Source organism: Cryptotermes secundus, unplaced genomic scaffold (assembly GCF_002891405.2).
Source record: "Cryptotermes secundus unplaced genomic scaffold, Csec_1.0 scaffold1350, whole genome shotgun sequence".
In the NCBI taxonomy this organism is placed as follows: Eukaryota; Metazoa; Arthropoda; class Insecta; order Blattodea; family Kalotermitidae; genus Cryptotermes; species Cryptotermes secundus.
The window spans coordinates 1-18,270 of NW_019739242.1; the positions used below are offsets into that span (position 1 = coordinate 1).

An 18,270-nucleotide genomic window follows, 5' to 3' on the forward strand; every position below is an offset into this window, starting at 1 on the left:
AGCCACACAGCGATATATAGCGTTTTGCAACATAACGTGACCGTATAGGGCTATATGGCCTGCCCGGTCTGCAACACTTCGAAACGTAGAGGGCAATATGGCCTGTCCGGTCCGCAATGTGTTAAGAATCACAGTTGCTATGATTAAATGATAAATTATTCTTTTAATCAATCATTTAATGGCCAATTAGTCTCTAAATTGTTAGTAGGCAATATTTTCAGAATTCAGTTGCATGAAATTCATATTTAATGAATCTCTATGGGAATGACTTTCTGGTGTTAAATTGATGTTTTCACAAAATGGGTGTTTAGAAAACTGACATCACTTTATTTGTAATACATTTAATGATTCTGCCAATAAATCAGACTACATAGTGTCATCAATTGCACCAAAAACTCTTTCTTCTTCTTATGAGAATTAATTTATACAGTTATTATATACTCCTTTCTTCACATAAGTAATTAATGAAACCTTTTTTCTATTCGCTTAGTGGGGGGTGGAGTCCAACTGGGTCCATTTGGCACGGTGGCCACTGATTGACCTATTGTAGCGTGCCCTGGGTGATTATGATGATGGAAAATTTGGTCGAATGAAGATTGGCAAGGGAAACCGAAGTACTTGGAGAAAACCTGCCCCAGCGCCACTTTATCCACCACAAATCCCACTTGACCACACCCGGGATCGAACCCAGGTCGCCATGGTGGAAAGCCAATGATTAATCGCTTGAGCTGTGGCGCGACATTTTAATGAAACTTACTTCATAAATAAATACAATCACATAATCAGTAATATCAAATTAATTTCTAAAGTAATTGACAGATGAAATAAATATTGAAAGAACCTCAGACAGGAATCAGAGCAGCTATGTCATTAAGAATCAAAGTGGCTGTGCCACAAGCAGTATGGTTCAATGTGTGTACAGTATGTGACATCACTTGCTAAGGATTGTAGTTGTTGATTGACAAATTCTGGTAGAGAGAAAATGTGATTTATCAGTTACTGTTTTAAACAGAGTCACACTAAGTGTAAGTATGAGTTTTGGAAGATCACACACTTCTTGCACTAAATGTAGGTTACTTACAAAATCAGAATTCGTCATTTATGGGAAATAATACATTGCCTATATTGGGCATGGCCTGTGACCAGAAAATGTATTTGCTAACTGCAGGATATTGTTATATCAGAGTTTCTCTGTAATTGGTAAAGAAACAGTCATATACTCTCCTATTTAAAATTTCAGGATGTATGATTTAGCTTCAGAGACATATATCACTACTCTGCAGATTGTTTCCAGCCTATATTGTATTGGCAAAAAGGAATACTTTATTGCAGATATATAACTGACACATATGTCCTTTAATCTTCATGTCATCTATTCACAATTGCTTCTTCTAAAGAAAGGATCTTAGCCCTGTGCCTGAGCTTATGTTTCTGCCTTCGGAAATTAGAAATTTAAAAATCACTGATAGTTGTAAGAAAATTATGCTGTCTGAATTGTTTGTTGCTGGAATCATATGCATGTAATGGGACATTCATTTCAGTTTTGAAAGTGTAATTTAAGGGTTCACACATAAGCTATTTTCTAGCAAAGGATAGAGATTGTAACTAAAGTAGCTACAGTGCCATTGTAGATCTCCAGACTTTACAAATTACTAGAGCACACAGACTAGTGTTATCAGTCTGTTACAGTCTCCACTAGCCATTTTCTGACAACAGCTTCTAATGCTATAACTATAACAGTCTCACTGAATTACTCCAAATAGCACTGTAACTACAGCACACATAAAGTCTTCTGAGTTGTCACAGCCAGACTTTCAACTGAGCATGAACTGCACAGAAAACACCATTCCTCTTTTTCTTGTTCAGTTGTTGATGCTTTTCAGGAATCTGCTGCTTAGAAATGGACATTGTTCAGTTGTTTTTTTCTAGGCCGCTGCCTAGAAATGAATGTTGTTTCAGAGCCATTCTGTATAAGGCTGTTTCTCTGGCTCCACAGTTTTTTCTTTGAGTATATATGCCATAGTATATTACAGATTATTATCATGATTGTTGTAGTTGTTAATAACAGTAACATAATCATTTTCCTTTATGTGAAGAACTTATTATTTAATTTCTGATTTTATTTTAATTTTGTCCAACATAGCCCCGAAATTTTGCAATGTTACTTTGTTGGTAATTGTTGACTTGCAAACATTATTTTGTGTATAAGTTGCAGATATGTTTAGCTCAGGCATGTTAAACCCCTTACTCATAAGGGCCACACTGAGATGATAAATGTATATTTTCTTCTCATGTAACTAATGACTTGTGCACTAGCATTTGTAAATAAGATAGGAGTAGTGGTTGACAGATGGGCTTTGCTCATGTGCTGTACAGTTATAGATTTTTTTACCCCAACCATTGCAATCAAGTGAGTAACACCCCTTCATATTCTGAAGGCCCTGGGCTCAGGTCTCACCATGGAGACTTGCCACCTTTACTGAGGCTTCATATGCTTCTCCACAGTTCTCTAGGTAAAAGGTAAAAAAGGTAAACTTGTCCCTGTGCTTAACCAATTAAGCACCATGCCATGAAGGTGTATGGGGGAGTGGATGTATGGATCCACATTTTTGTGACCTCGGTATTAATTGGAGGTGAGTGGTCCCTGTGCTTAACTAATTAAGCACTACACCACGAAAGCATATGGGGGAGTGGCTGTATAGATCCAAATTTTCTAGACCTTGGCACTAGTTGGAGGTGAGCAGTCGGCTTCATGACCTGGCCGTTTTACCCTGGGGAAAGAGCCCCCAGTACCCATTGGATAGGAGGCTGGGTGGGCCCCAGTGCCAGTCCGGACAGTGTGGAGAAAAAAATTCTTGGCCCTACTGGGACTTGAACTCCAGCCCCTCGGTCTTCCAGCCTAGCCACTTTCTATACCAACTACGCTATCCTGGCTCCCATGGTTCTCCAGGAACATACCAAAGTAATGCCTTAAATTTTGCCATTACAAGTTTCTTCCACGTCCTTTAAAATTTATTATTCACTGTTGCCCTCTCATTTGATGCCATATAATTCACATCCATCCAGTTGGTAATTTCATGTTTTCTAGCTAAGGCCACGAAAAAATTCTATGGGTATTCTCACATTAAAAGTGAAATTGTTTGCCACTAAGATTAGAAGATTAGAACTGCATGCATTGTGGTGAAGAATTGACCAATATATCTGTATATTGCATAATCAAACCATTTATTTCCTGAAGTATCCCTCAGTTTGTTAGCTTTTACTCTTTTTATCCTGGCTTGTCATTTATTTTGTCCTTTTTCCAGGTTTACCTCTCAAAAATGAAAATATCTGAACTTTACAGTTTATTTAGTTTTAATGTTATATTTTAGCGTCCTGTTGCACTGATTTATGTCCATGATTTATTCCAACCGTCTTACAGTGCATACATTTATTCACCTTACTCTTCTCTCTTGCACTACATGTTTCAGCACAAAAGTGCCATCTTCAGGTGCTTTTCGATGTACGTCAAACTACTTCATTGCATGCCCTGTTGTCTTCATACTAAAATAACTAAAATATATATTCATCATATATATTGATAAATTTTAAATATTAAAAATATTAAAACTGTTCAGGATTTGTCATCCTTATGTCGTATCTCAATACGCGAGTCACACCTATCTTCTTCTATCGGAGTACTCTTCCTACTTTCGTGTGTGTATTGTGCTTTGTGTTGTGTCTTGCTCCTGTGACTGTGTGTGTTATTTAGTTTTATTTCATTTCAGATGCATGTAGTGCTTTTGGCCAAAGCTGAACTTTAAAAATCATCCCCTTCCCCAAAGTATTTGATATATATAATTCCTTTTGATAAAATTTTCATGTTTTCTGTATTCATTTTCTCATTTCATTTTGAATTGTGCCTTTTGTACTAATTTGACTTGCTCATTCCTATCTGACTGTGGTACTCATTGCAGACTGAGCCAGCAGCCTTTGTGAACAGAGGTAAACTTTGTGTTTCTCAGCACATGATTTTCATTATAGAACACTTTGTTGTTGGTTCATTTTGAACTGCATGGCAAGGACATATATAATGAGGCGAGGGTGTTAAGTACAGTTTTATTGCATTTGGTAGCTGGATGGCATGACAAAAGCAGAGATGAGTGCAGTGTTGGAAAAATTCAAAATCCAGTCCCCACTCACTGGCAATGAACTGACAGAACCCATAGAGTTCAACCTGATGTTTGCAACACAAATTGGTCCCTCAGGGCTTGTCAAGGGGTGAGTAGTCTTTGTCTTTTGCTCTGTTTTTTTTAGCCTACATTCCTTGTTTTATAAGGCCATCTTTATTGTTGGTATAATCATAATGTATGTGTACACACGTGTATTCACACATTTCACTGCTCTGCTATAATAACTTTCAAGACTTGTCAGATTTTCATGTTACCATGTACAAAATGTGCCAGTGAAAGCTGGTACCCTCTCTCTGCGCTTCCCAAGGCCATATCGTCAGTAACACTAGTAACTGGCAGTCATGGTTTTGAAGCAGTGGGAACATTTTAAATGATTAGGTACTTTGGTAGCAGGGGGAAATGAAATTGCTGATGAAATCAAGATGATAATTGCAGTGGTCATTTGATGTTGTTCTGATTTTCAACACATTTTTAAGTCCATAACTGTGAGAAGAATATAAAAATTAAAGTGTAAAAAACAGTGATAGAACTGGCTTTAATGTGTGGATACAAAAAGTGGTCCATCACAGGATGTTATGTTACATATGTGGAAGAGACCATTTTTGAGGAAGGTTTATGGACTGGTAACTGAGCAAGGGCATGAAGAATCAGAACTAACCAGAAACTGATAGAATTATACAAGGGAGAGTCCGTAAATAGGTCACAAATGGATATAAAATATATAAAAAAAAAATGTGATATTTGAACCTGGAAAAGAAACATTTATTTCTTGGCATATCCTTTACCAAGATTGATACACTTGTCCCATCGCTTTACCAGCACATTGATACCTGCAGCATAGAAGTCTTTTGACTGTTGTCTCAGCCACTTTCGCACCTCCATTTCAACCTCTTCATCATCAGCGAAATATTTGCCACACATTTGTGAACCACTTTATGCAATAAGTACTTACCACTGTAAACAGGAAACATTTCTTAATGAATATCCTTTGCATTAAGTCCTTTTGACAACAAAAGACGCAGCAGAATACTGCTCTGGTAATACACTCCTCAAGCATGGTCACCATTTTGATTACTGAAACCAGCCTCTCAACATGTGCATGTGCGTCTGCTGGGCTGTGCTGTCTAATGATATATACGAGGGGGTACCCAAAAGAAACCGAACTTATTTTTTTTAAACTTATTTATTCAAATTTTAAGCACAAACCTTCAGTCCCCTTCAAAGTACTCTCCACTTACACTAATACACTTGTCTAGTCTTTTATTCCATTTTTCAAAACATTGTCTAAATTCATCTTTTGAGATGCTTGACAGCACCTCCGTCATTTTTTCCTTCACCTCAGCAACATCAGCAAAACGCTTTATTTTCATGTCTCTTTTCATTCGAGGAAACATAAAAAAAGTTTTAATCATTTCAGGACTCTTCTTTCAAAGCACAGCATGCTTCCACGCGACCTTGTTTTTGTTCAGCAGTCAGCAGTCGTGGCACGAATTTCGCAGCCACCCTTTTCATTCCCAAATCTTCTGTCAAAATTCGCTGAACTGAGCTCCAAGTCACTCCCGACAGCTCCACAATTTCTTCAATGGTCCGTCGTCGATCTTCCTTGANTTACCTTCTGAAGCAACGGTAGTCGGCTTATCGACTCAGGAATGTTAGCTCTATGCGCTCATAGCGGCAAAATGTACTACAAAAGCTCTGCCCACAAAAAAATTAGTTCGGTTTCTTTTGGGTACCCCATCGTGTATATATATACAGAAATCCTGTTATACCTGTTAAAGCTGTTATACTTCCATTTGTGACATTTACTGATTCTCCCTTGTATATAACTGCTGATCTGGTAGCAGATGTGATAAGAGAAGGCTGCAGTGATTGAGGCATGTGAATAGACTGCAAGGGTGGCCAAAAAATTCTTTTAAAGTAAACCAGAAGGTAGAGGAAAAGTGGAAAGACCCCAACTGACGGCTGAAAAGTGTAGAATGATTTACGAGGGCTGAAAATAAAGAGATGGAGGCAAAAAGCTGAGAGAAGAATGGACATCTGTCATAAAGAATGGTAAGGTTTTTGAATAACGATAGCCAAGTGTAAGAAAATTGTATGAATGTTGTGCCATTGAGGGTCAACCAGCCTCTACATTTTTGGTGTCTTACCATCAGTAACACCAGTAAATACCTGTGAACAACTGAAGTTGAAATGATATTTGTGTTGGATGTTGCAGTTGTATTTCATCATAGACCTTAAAATAGTTAAATTACTTTTATTAAGGTTAGTTCTCTAGAAAGAATATTAGCAACATGGGGACAAAATGAAATCTGCATTTAGTGCTCTGTTTGAGAGCAATAACTGATGAACAGGCATGTGTAATTTGGTACATAAACATTCTCACAAATTCTGCATGAAATTTGTTTTGTGTGTTCTATATTACAAACATGGTGATGGTGTGAACCTTTGAGGTTATATATTACAGAGTCAGATAGAGGAAATGTATAATTATTGATTACAAGCTGTCTAGGTGGTGAGCTGGGATAGTGTAGTTGGCAGGAGCGGCCCGTTTATAGGCACTGCGGAACTGCAGCACCCCCAATTTCCACATGATATTATCGATAACATTTATATAATGAGTCCTTTTTTCTTTAATTCTTCCTTTATACTTGTACAATACAATATATAATCCTTAAGCTTAATGTCAGTAGCCAAATCTTTGTATGGAACTGTGCGCTTCTGGAGCAGCACCCCCACTAATTTTAGCTACGAGCCGCCACTGGTAGTTGGTATAGTGACTGGCTATGGGCTGGATGACTGAGGGGTTGGATTTCAAGTCCCAGTATGGTAAAAAAAGTTTCTCTTCTCCATGTTGTCCAGACCAGCTCTGGGGCCCACCCAGCCCCCTATCCAATGGTTACCAGGAGTTCTTTCCGTGGGGCGTGAAGCTGACCACACCTCCATCTGCTGCCGAGCTCAAGAAAATGTGGATCTGTACATCCACTCCCCCATACTTTGTCATGGCATTGTGCTTCATTAGTTAAGCACAGGGATAGATTTTTGCCTCTTACAAGCTGTATAATCATCTCACCTTCTGATGACTTTTCCACATAAATGGAAGGGTTCAGAATAGTATCATACTGTAATTTATTCTTGAAACTTCTTTTTCATATATTGCTTTTCAGTACTTTTCCTTTGTGATACAGATCATAATAGCAGTCATCAGTGTCGTTTAGGATTGGTATGTGTACTTTGTTTACTGTTCATTGTGCCATCTTTGTTTACAGTTTCTTACGGCCAGAGACTGCACAGGGGATCTTTGTAAATTTCAAACGTCTGCTGGAGTTCAACCAAGGACGCTTGCCATTTGCTGCTGCGCAGATAGGGAATGCTTTCCGAAATGAGATCTCCCCCCGGTCTGGACTCATACGAGTCAGGTTAGCATGGCACCACATGTTTGGAAATATGATGTATTGTTAAATGTCCTGTAATGGACAGTGGGAATAACTTGCTGTATTTGTCAGCTGTGCACTGGACATTAAGTTTTGAAATGTATTCATTTTGAGGGGCACATGGTAGCATAGTTGGTTGAGGCTCTATGCTACAAGCCGGAAGTTTGTGGGTTTGATTCCTGATGATGTCATTGGATTTTTCAATTGACCTAATCCTTCAATGTGCACTATGGCCCTGGGGTCAACTCACCCTCTAACAGAATGAGTACCAGGAATCTTCCTGGAGAGTAAAGGGTGGCTGACACTTAAGGTTGACATCATTGCCGTCTTTGATTCTATTGTCTAGAAAATGTGGAAGCCTCGACATCTCACAACCCTATGGGCCTCCACAGCCTGTTACAGGGATAGCTTCCCCCCCCCCCTTTTTTTGGTGCCTGTATTCATTTTGAGTGTTTTCTTTTTGTTGGCAGAGAGTTCACAATGGCAGAAATTGAGCACTTCTGTGATCCGATGGAGAAGAATCATCCAAAGTTTGAAAATGTACAGGACACTGAAATGCTTTTGTACTCTGCTGCAAACCAGATGGATGGCAAGTCTGCAGAGCTGCACTCTATTGGGCAAGCTGTTAAAGAGGTTAAACAAAAACTTGTAGTGTTTCATCATCATCACACAAATAAATGTTGGGGGATATGCATACACCTCTTAAAATGCTAAGCATAAATTGCATGTAATCTTTCCATTACTGTGTGTAAATAGTATGTGTGCGTGCACTCTCACATGCACTCACCCATGTCTACTGGCACATTGGTATGAGGAGGCCATTTAAAAATAAAAAATAAAAAAGATTGCAGAAAAATTGGTAATGAATTTCTTCCATGTTCTCTAAATCTAAGCACTTCCAAATTTTAATTAATATTTCCATACTGCATTTAGAATGTTTTAACTAGAAATTGAAAATGTATCCCTCATTCAGAGTGTCATCAAAAAGTTGAGGGTCTAATATAAGGTTCACCATAATCAAGCAGATAAAATTAAGATTGTGGTCTTCTGATTATGGTATGTGTAGAGCCGCGCCATAGATCAAGCGGCTAGTCTCTGGCTTCCCACCGTTGTGGTCTGGGTTCGATCCCGGGTCTGGTCAAGTGGGATTTGCGGTGGACAAAGTGGTGGTGTGGCAGGTTTTCTCAGAGTACTTCGGTTTCCCCTCCCAATCTTTATTCCACCAATTGCTCAATAATCACCCTCACCTATCATCTGGGGCTGGTACAATAGGCCAGAAGTGGCCGCAGTACAAGGGACTTAGTCCCACCCACTAGCAATAATAAAAATAATGGTATATGTAGTCGTGTAGGCAGTTAGTAACCTTCCAGAGGGGCTGCTGCCCCCATTTTCAGTGTAAAAGTCAAGTAAGTTCCCCAGAAGCAGAATACCAGGTGTGAAACTGAATAGTTTCATAACCAAGAAAACAATCTTAATTTACATGACTGAGGAAACTTAAGATATCAGGTAGCAGAATCTTTGTCATGTTGCTCAGAATCATATATGTGTGACATGTTTCTTTGTGCTGTAGATCTGTGCCAGGTATGTTCAGTCACAGCACAGTTGCTTCATGCAGACATGCAGATATTTAGTATATCAATTATTGTGACAGGGTCTAGTTGCTAACCAGACTCTGGGCTACTTCATGGCCCGAATTCAGCTGTTCCTGATCCGCATTGGAGTGGACCCAGTCAAGCTAAGATTCCGCCAGCACATGGGCAATGAGATGGCCCATTACGCTTGTGACTGTTGGGATGCAGAGTTGTTGACATCCTATGTGAGTAGGTGCCATTATAAGTACATTCACATTCAGGATTCTTATCAGGGAAATTCTTCATTCAGTGGGGTTGTCATTAGTAGTTTTCAGTCATTTACAGCAGTTCTTTATGGTGCAGCAAGTTCCCAGTTATCCAGCATGTATGGGGTACAGGATATGCTTATTACATTAATCTCCTGGTTGTTTGGGAAGAAAGTATAGAAACTAAAACATAAGTCAAAGTAAAATATTTTTGCTCTAGTTCTTGTGTGGAAGTCTTCTTAGGCAGCATAATGAATTGGCAGGTTTTCACATTGCAGCTGATCACAGATTGAACTAACCTTTACTGTAATGGAACCTGTGTGATAAAGGATAACAAACAGCACTGCTAGTGGCAGCTGGAAGAACTACTGCATAGTAGATGAATTTATTCACATTCAACCTTATTTTTGAAGTAACTTTGTAAAAATAGTATATATTCTTTAAATGTTTTGCCAGTTGTGTGAGAACAGCAGATGCCTGAATAATACTGGATAACTGGGAGTTTACTCTGAGAACAATACCAAGACAATGGAGAATAGTACAGAATGAGGAGTTTCATAGTTCATGCTCTTTCCCCATTATCAGTAGATTGATAAAGTCAAAAAGTTGATGTGAACAGGGACATGTAACACACCTAGAGAGGAGGGGACTTCACAAACATTTTTGGTTTAGAATCTCATGGAAAGAGTCAGTGTGAGTGGTCAAGGCATGTGGAAGGACAGTATTAACCCAGTGGCTCATGTATAAAGGAGTACAGTAAAAAAGTAAAAAGTAAAGCTATCCCTGTAACAGGCCGTGATGGCCCATAGGGTTGTGAGACATTGAGGGTCCCATATTATCTAGACAGTCAGCTAAACAAATTAATATGAGCATATAATATGCAAGTTCTACATGTCTTATGAATTTATACTGCAAGGTATTTTGTAATTTGATACATTTTATTAAATATCATGTTTTTAACTCTTCTCAAAAAAACGGATTTGTAGCCCATAGTCTCTGGTCTAGAAAACCGAAATTAATGGTCATGGGGATTCGTTGCGCTGACTATGTGACACCCTCTGTCTGCTAAAGTTGGCACTAACTTCACTGACAAGTGGCAGTCACTTGGTCGGTATAGTTCGCTTGCGGACTAAAACCACGGAGTCAGTAAGTCAGCCCATAGTCAGGAATATAACTAACCACCATTTATAAAACTGCATGTAAGGAAAACAGGATCCAGTTTATGATGATTCAATTTATGATGGTTTACCCTGGAAATCACATTGTAAAAGGAAACAACTTTGTATTAGAGGGTGGACAATGCACGCTGTCATGAATTCTTAAGAGGACATATTGAATTTGGAATTTTGTGATGTCAGGTATACTGTATCACCTCATCTTCTTTGAATGAAACTCAACAGTAAGCTATATATACAGTGATTGATGGTGTTTGAGAATGAAGTTTTGATGACAATATTTGGACCTAAGAGAGAGAATGTAATGGAAGCATGGAGACAAGTTATGTGATAAAGTGCTTCATAATCATAATATTCACATAATATTCACACATTGTGCAGTGATCATTGACTTCTTTTGAGTTGTTGCATACTAGTTGTAAGACTTCCCGTGTTTCATGCAGAGGTAATTTTATGGCATCTGCCATCATTTCTACATCTTTGTGGGTGCATCATAATCAGTTAGTGACGTGAATATATGGTCTAGACACTAAAGATTGTTTCATTTTCAGTTTCTGATGTTGGCATGTCATTTTGTATTATAATACAATAAATAATTATTTATTGTTTCCAAGAAACCTTGCTTACAAGCTTGTAAACCTCTGTCATTTCTCATTTTAATGGAGACAATAATATGTTTACAATCTCTTTAACCATAAAAAAGGTATTTCAAGTGAATTATAGTGTATACTTATCTCACTGTCCTAGTGAGAGTGGCAGGGAGAATTGTGGTGGCAGTTTCAGTGATAATTCAAGTGGCAGTGATGTCATTGAGACTAAAACCATATGCACAAGAAGGGTACTGCAGTTGGTTGATTTTGAAAGCAATTTTATTGTGATCAGGATGCCATCGACAAACCATATGTTTCTAATACAGGGTGTTTCACTCGGGGCGGAACCCAGCATTTTGTTAATAACTCGGATACTAATAAAGATATTGCAACGAAATTTGGAGTGGGACTTACCCCAGTTCATGTGAAGTCTGGTGACATAACAAGTGCTGGAAATGGCCACCATTGCGTCCAGACAGCATTGGACTCGGCGCGCCATGTTTTGGAAAGTCCATGCCCGTACGTCAGGTGTCACTTCTTGGATGGCCTCACTTATGTTTGCTTTATACCTCTATGGTTCACGGTTTGTTGGTGTAAACTTGCACTTTCAAATGTCCCCACAAAAAATAATCAGGCGGCGTTAGATCGGGCGAGCGCGGTGGCCAAAGTCCCCTAGAAATGACGCGGTTGCCGAAAAAAGACTGGATTTCGGCCCTGCTTGCGTGCGAGGTGTGTGCTGTTGCTCCATCCTGCTGGAAATAACCGATGGATAATTCCTCATTGTCCAGTTGATTCACAAAGCAGTGGAAGATATCTAGGTACGCTGCTATAGTGATTGTCATGTCGAAGAAGATGGGTCCAATTATGCGCCGCCGAGAAATTCCACACCAAACACAAATCATCTTGGAATGAAGGGGTTCTTCGTGTATACCATTGGGATTCTCGCTTGCCCAAATGTGACAATTTTGCAAATTAACGTATCCGGAAAGATGGAACCACACCTCATCCAAAAACCAAGTGTAGTCCAGAATGTCCGGATTATCCTGGACAAGGGTCTGTAACCATTGACAGTACGCCACTCTTCGCGTAATCTGGCTCTTTTAACTCGTGCACCACGGAGATTCGGTATACATGAAGCTTAGATTTCTTCACAGCATGATAGCAAGTGCTTGTCGAAAGACCTGATTCCTGCGAAACTTGGTGCAATGACTTCTTAGGAGNATAGTGATTGTCATGTCGAAGAAGATGGGTCCAATTATGCGCCGCCGAGAAATTCCACACCAAACACAAATCATCTTGGAATGAAGGGGTTCTTCGTGTATCGCATTGGGATTCTCGCTTGCCCAAATGTGACAATTTTGCAAATTAACGTATCCGGAAAGATGGAACCACGCCTCATCCGAAAACCAAGTGTAGTCCAGAATGTCCGGATTATCCTGGACAAGGGTCTGTAACCATTGACAGTACGCCACTCTTCGCGTAATCTGGCTCTTTTAACTCGTGCACCACGGAGATTCGGTATACATGAAGCTTAGATTTCTTCACAGCATGATAGCAAGTGCTTGTCGAAAGACCTGATTCCTGCGAAACTTGGTGCAATGACTTCTTAGGAGATGCTAGCAGTCAGGCCTTCACATCCTGGATCATTTCCGCTGATATTGCTGGACGACCTCCTGTGTGCTGATCCAAAAGTGTCCCCTTGGTTTCAAGTTTTTTGGACAAGGCCCAAATTCTGGACTTACTCGGTGGAACTCTGCCTCCAAACTTTGCCAGGAGTTGTTGTTGACATGCCTTGATCGATTCTGTTTTCCAATATGCGCGCACAATAAACACTCACTGCTCCAGGGTGTACAGATCCATTTTTCCGTTGTGTACCCACTTCACTTCACACTGGCGAACAACACTCGAGAAGAACAACTGCAATGTCTAAACACCCTCAGCCAAAAGCGCAAAAACAAATGAGTCCAACAGAGCCAAGTACGAAGGGGCTAGACTGGCGCAACAGACCGGATGCAGATAAGGACAGCTGATTAACGGGTGCGACACATTGACACCGTTGCTACTCCATGTCGTGAGACTCAGACGGCGCATTACACACAGACTTCATTTCTCATGGAACAGATGTGCTACTTTACAGTAGTGTTAAAATTTTGTTGCAGTATCTTTATTAGTATCCAAGTTATTAACGAAATGCCGGGTTCCGCCCCGAGTGAAACACCCTGTATTATGAGTGTGGTTGTGATGGAAATGATGGGTCAAATACTAATATTTCTTCAAATTTAAATGTATTTGGAGACAATCCTGGTATTATTATAGTTTCAGTTGTTGCTGAAGTTACAAATATAATCTGTAGCTATGATCTCTTCAGAGTGTTATTTGAAGGAAAACTGGTCATGTAGGTATCATTAAAATATGTCATTTAAGTACCACAGATGATGTCACATCAAATGAAATAATAAAATTATGGGACCACATTATTAGTTCTGGGTTGTATAAAGTGAGAGGTTTTGAAAGGTACTACACATGATTAGTACACGTATTCCATACAGGTATTATATAAATTGGTCAAAGGTGTTTGAATATATAATTTGTTTGTAGATGCATACATTATATTTCAGCACTGTAATAAAGTTCCCAAGAAGAAAGGGTAAAAATGTGCTTAATTAATTAAGTACCACACCATGAAGGTATATGGGGGGTGGAGATATAGCTCCACCATTCTTGATCTTAGCACTAGGAGGGAGTGGTCAGCTTCATGCCCTGACCACTTTAACCCCGGGGAAAGAGTCCCTGTTACCAATTGGATAGGAGACTGGGTGGGCCCCACAGCTGGTCTGGATGCTGTGGAGTAGAGAAAAATGCTTTGCCCATACTGGGATTCTAACCCTGGCTGTCCAGCCTGTAGTTTGTCACTGTATTGACTGAGCTGTGATAGCTCTTCAAGAAGTGAGCATAGGAGGGGGTATATAAATCCGTTGTGATTAAAATAAGAAGGGGATTAGGGAGACATGTTGCAGGTTTTAGGAAATAAATATTTACAAAATTTATTTGGAAATCTTCAGGAGAAAGGGCCTGGACATAGATATGACAGTAATAATGAAATTTGTATTAAAGAATTATATTGTGATGATATGAATTGAATTGAAAAAGCATGTTACAGGACTGGAATTAGCTTCCTGGTCAGTGTTTGTTTACTAGTAACTATGAATGAATGAATGTATGAGGAGTAGGCCTTCTCAGCCCTTGCACCATGACCTACAGTGGTCTATTGTGCTTTACTAGTAACTATAGTATGAAACTCTTTACTTTTCAGGGCTGGGTTGAGTGTGTGGGATGTGCCGATAGGTCTGCTTTTGACTTGACGCAACACACCAAGGCTACTGGTGTACGGTTAGCAGCAGAGAAAAAACTTGCTGAACCAAAAGTTGTTGATGTCACAGGTGAGACATCGATCTTTTTGTCTGGTGCATCCTGTGTGCCTTTATAGATGATAATTTGAAGCTCTGTATATAATGCCTGTTATGCCTCCACCTCTCTTTTGTGAAAGGAAATTATAAATTTTTTTTTGCATCTCATGACCTCTCCCAAACTCACTTGGTGCTTTAATCAGTTTTCATTTTTTATCATACAAAAAAAATTAAGTCTGGTGATTTGACTGCAGGAACAATGTCTGTATTGGTCTGTAAATTTTCATATTTAGCGTGCCACTGTTAAGATCAACAGCTACTCATCCATTTGCAGATAGAAGTTATTTTTTTAGAAGAGATTTATCTGAATTCCTTTCCTCTTGTCCAGGAGTTGGAAGGGACAGGCATACAAAGAATAAGAAACTAATTGACAAACAGGGACTCCAGGTGGGGTATGTGACTGTACAATTTAACTCTTCCCTCCTGTTGCCTAATTTTCCACTAGGATGAGACACTGCCCTGACAGATGTATGCATGTGTATATTGGCAGTGTATGATTATTCCCCATGCTAACCCTGATGGAGACGATGAATGTCTCCAAAACACTGGTCTTTAGCTCTGCATTGACATGGCTGATCATCTGATGATATTTTAGTAAAAAACTGTGACTCTTCACATGTACCATCAATGTAAATTATTTATGCCATTACATCAGTGAACTGATTGTATCCTTAACTCCACATTGACATGGCTGATCACCCAAGAAGTCTTCATTGCATACCATCATGAACACTTCCCATCATATATAATTAAATGCTGTGTCAACCTATGTGGGATTCCCCTGTTACAGAACCTCAAGTGAACAAAGGTGCCATAGGAAAAACCTTCAAGAAGGATGGAAAAGCTATAATTGATCATTTGGCAGTATTAGACAAGGATGGTTTGCTAGAGTTGGAGAAGTCTCTGGCAGATAATGGGTGAGACTGCACTGTGTACATGTCTATATAGAATAAATTAGAGCCTATGTCATCATTCCCATCATTTTCCAGGAACATTTCCTCTTCTGTGGGCCATAACATTGCAAAGCCATTTAAATATTCTCCCGCAGTCATTTATCCGGAATTTGCTACCAGCCTCTGCTTGATCTCTCTATATGCCTTTCACTTTGTCACTATTTTGTTGTTGACCTTGATTTTGTTTCTGCATCTCATAATTCCCTTGCACTTTTGTTATTGTTCAGTCATGTAATATGGCTAGATTACTGTACTGTTGGGTTCTGTGATATTTATTCCGATCCCATTACTGCCCCTTGTATTTCTCCTGCATATTGCAGTCTTGATTCATCTCAGTTTTGATCTGTATTTTATTATTCAGTTATTATGTCATCAACATTGGAGGTGCAGAGTTCCAGCTGACCCCTGAAATGGTGTCCATAAAACAACATCAGAAAACCATTCATGTGGAGGAAGTAATACCTAGTGTGGTGGAACCATCCTTTGGCATTGGACGAATAATGTATGCCTTGTTCGAACATAACTTCATAATGCGTGAAGGAGATGAGCAAAGAACAGTAAGATTGCAGATTGTACCTAGTATAAATATTAAAAATAAGTTAATATTTTATCTTGGAACTTTAAGAGTTAACAATTTGAGTTGCCAGAGCATTTAAAAACTTTATAAATAAATAAATTAACATTTTATAAAAATCCAACATCATCTGTACTTTGTCAGATTCAGATGAGAGAGCTCTGGTTAAGGGAAATTTTTGGGGACTTGGCCTGGCAGAAAAATAGTTACTGAGGCCTTGGACTTTCTGAAGCTGCTGTCCAAGGTGTGAAATTTCAGAACATAAGTCCGTTGGGCATTAATTTAATGGGACTATTTTTTTTATTGCTAGTGGGGTGGGACTAAGTTCCTTGTACTGCGGCCACTTCTGGCCTATTGTACCAGCCCCAGATGATAGGTGAGGGTGATTGGTGGAATGAATATTGGCAGGGGATACCGAAGTACTCAGAGAAAACCTGCCCCAGCGCCACTTTGTCCACCACAAATCCCACTTGACCAGACCTGGGCCGCTGCAGTGGGAAGCCAGTGACTAACCGCTTGAGCTATGGTGTGGCCCCAATGGGACTGTAAGTCTGGAAGTTGTATGTTGAGGTGTAACTGTACATTATCAGATTTTGATGAAATTTAGTTGAAATAACTCAAAATTATCCTTCATTGTCCACTTGAGGCTGTTACTTGAAATTAAAGTTAATTATTTTTAATATTATTGTAGTTAGGCAATTTAAAAAACGTTTTAGAAGGTTCTAGAATTTATGTATGCTATACACATTTTTCTTTTACATGATGGATCATGTATGCGTGGAAGTGACATTTTGTGAGTTTGTTTTCAGTGTGTCATTCATGTTCATCTGAATTCAGTTATGCAGGCTCTCTCAGGCATAGCAGATACAAATAAATGAAAAATGTGAAGTTCAAAGTAAAATTTAAATTCATAAAATTGAGTGTTTTGGATGCCATGTATAAAGTACGTTAACTTTCTTTCGCAGTTCCTGTCTCTTCCTCCTGTGGTGGCACCATTCAAATGTTCAGTGTTGCCACTAAGCAACAATACAGAGTTCCAGCCCTTCATCAGACAGCTATGTGAGTTTCAAAGCAGCGGATATCACAAATGAGCGAACATATTTCTAGGTTGAAAACAAGTAAATCTTTACTTGAATTTGAGATCCAGCCACTGTTAGTTTCAAAGTATAGCTTGGGTATCTTTGCATAAGTAGCATATTGTGCTATAGAAACATTTTGAATATTCTTCCATCATTGACATCCATCAGTATGTATTACTGTCATTTATTTTCTTGCAAATGTGCTTTAGTCTTCAGTCCCTACCTGTATAGGTATAGATCTTATTCACTTGTGGTTGTCAAAATGTCTTTTAACCCTTAGAAGTACCAGCTTTATTTCTTGCAGTGGGAAGCCATCATTTTCGGTTGTGAGAGCTGTAGCATTCAAATGTAAAGAAAAATCTCAACCATGTCTGATTATGTAATTCAGATAGAATGCCAGTAGACATCACATGCCATCAGATACCGCAGTTTTTATAAAGGAAAGGTCAAATTATTGAGCTTGATATTTGTATGGTTACCATTCCATTCAACTTAAGTAAGTTACATACCGGATGAAGTCCAAAAAAAAAGCCAGTAATTCGGAATGTCACACACCATCGTCAGAACCCTTTAGAATTGACAAAGTCCAAAACCCAGTAATTCTAACATTTCTTTAACAGCTAATATTTCTCTTCATACAGTAAAATATTATCAGTGCTGCACAGCAGTTTTGTAACTCAGTGCACTGGCAGAACACTGCTGTGCAGGTTGCAGGCCGTACTAATTCTGCCTGTAAATAATCAGCCATCACTTTTACAAGAAATACTTAATGTACTCACTCTTTAATAGTATCTTCCAAAGATATTGACTATCAAATAGTGAGTACATTTTTTGGACCCCTCTGTATTTGTTATGATTGAATATTGAGTACGCAGAGCCCCTAGTTTAATGTAAGAGCATAAAAAGCTACTGTTTTAGGATGTGAGGCAGTTTACTGGTGTTTTTGAAGAACATACTATCTCCATCTTCAGGATTAAGAGTAAGCGGAAAAA

General features: G+C 39.0%; 1 protein-coding gene across 1 annotated transcript in view; it reads left to right on the plus strand.

Moving 5' to 3' along the window:
* Positions 1–4,114: 4,114 nt before the first annotated feature.
* The window catches only part of LOC111871860 (glycine--tRNA ligase), a gene marked incomplete at its 5' end in the record, with an annotated part of 16,819 nt that continues 2,663 nt past the window's right edge, over positions 4,115–18,270 (plus strand). The window contains 8 exon segments of the mRNA XM_023865236.2: positions 4,115–4,260; positions 7,439–7,588; positions 8,074–8,236; positions 9,255–9,419; positions 14,519–14,645; positions 15,463–15,589; positions 15,987–16,182; positions 17,165–17,258. Coding sequence (XP_023721004.2) covers positions 4,115–4,260; positions 7,439–7,588; positions 8,074–8,236; positions 9,255–9,419; positions 14,519–14,645; positions 15,463–15,589; positions 15,987–16,182; positions 17,165–17,258 — 1,168 coding nt within the window.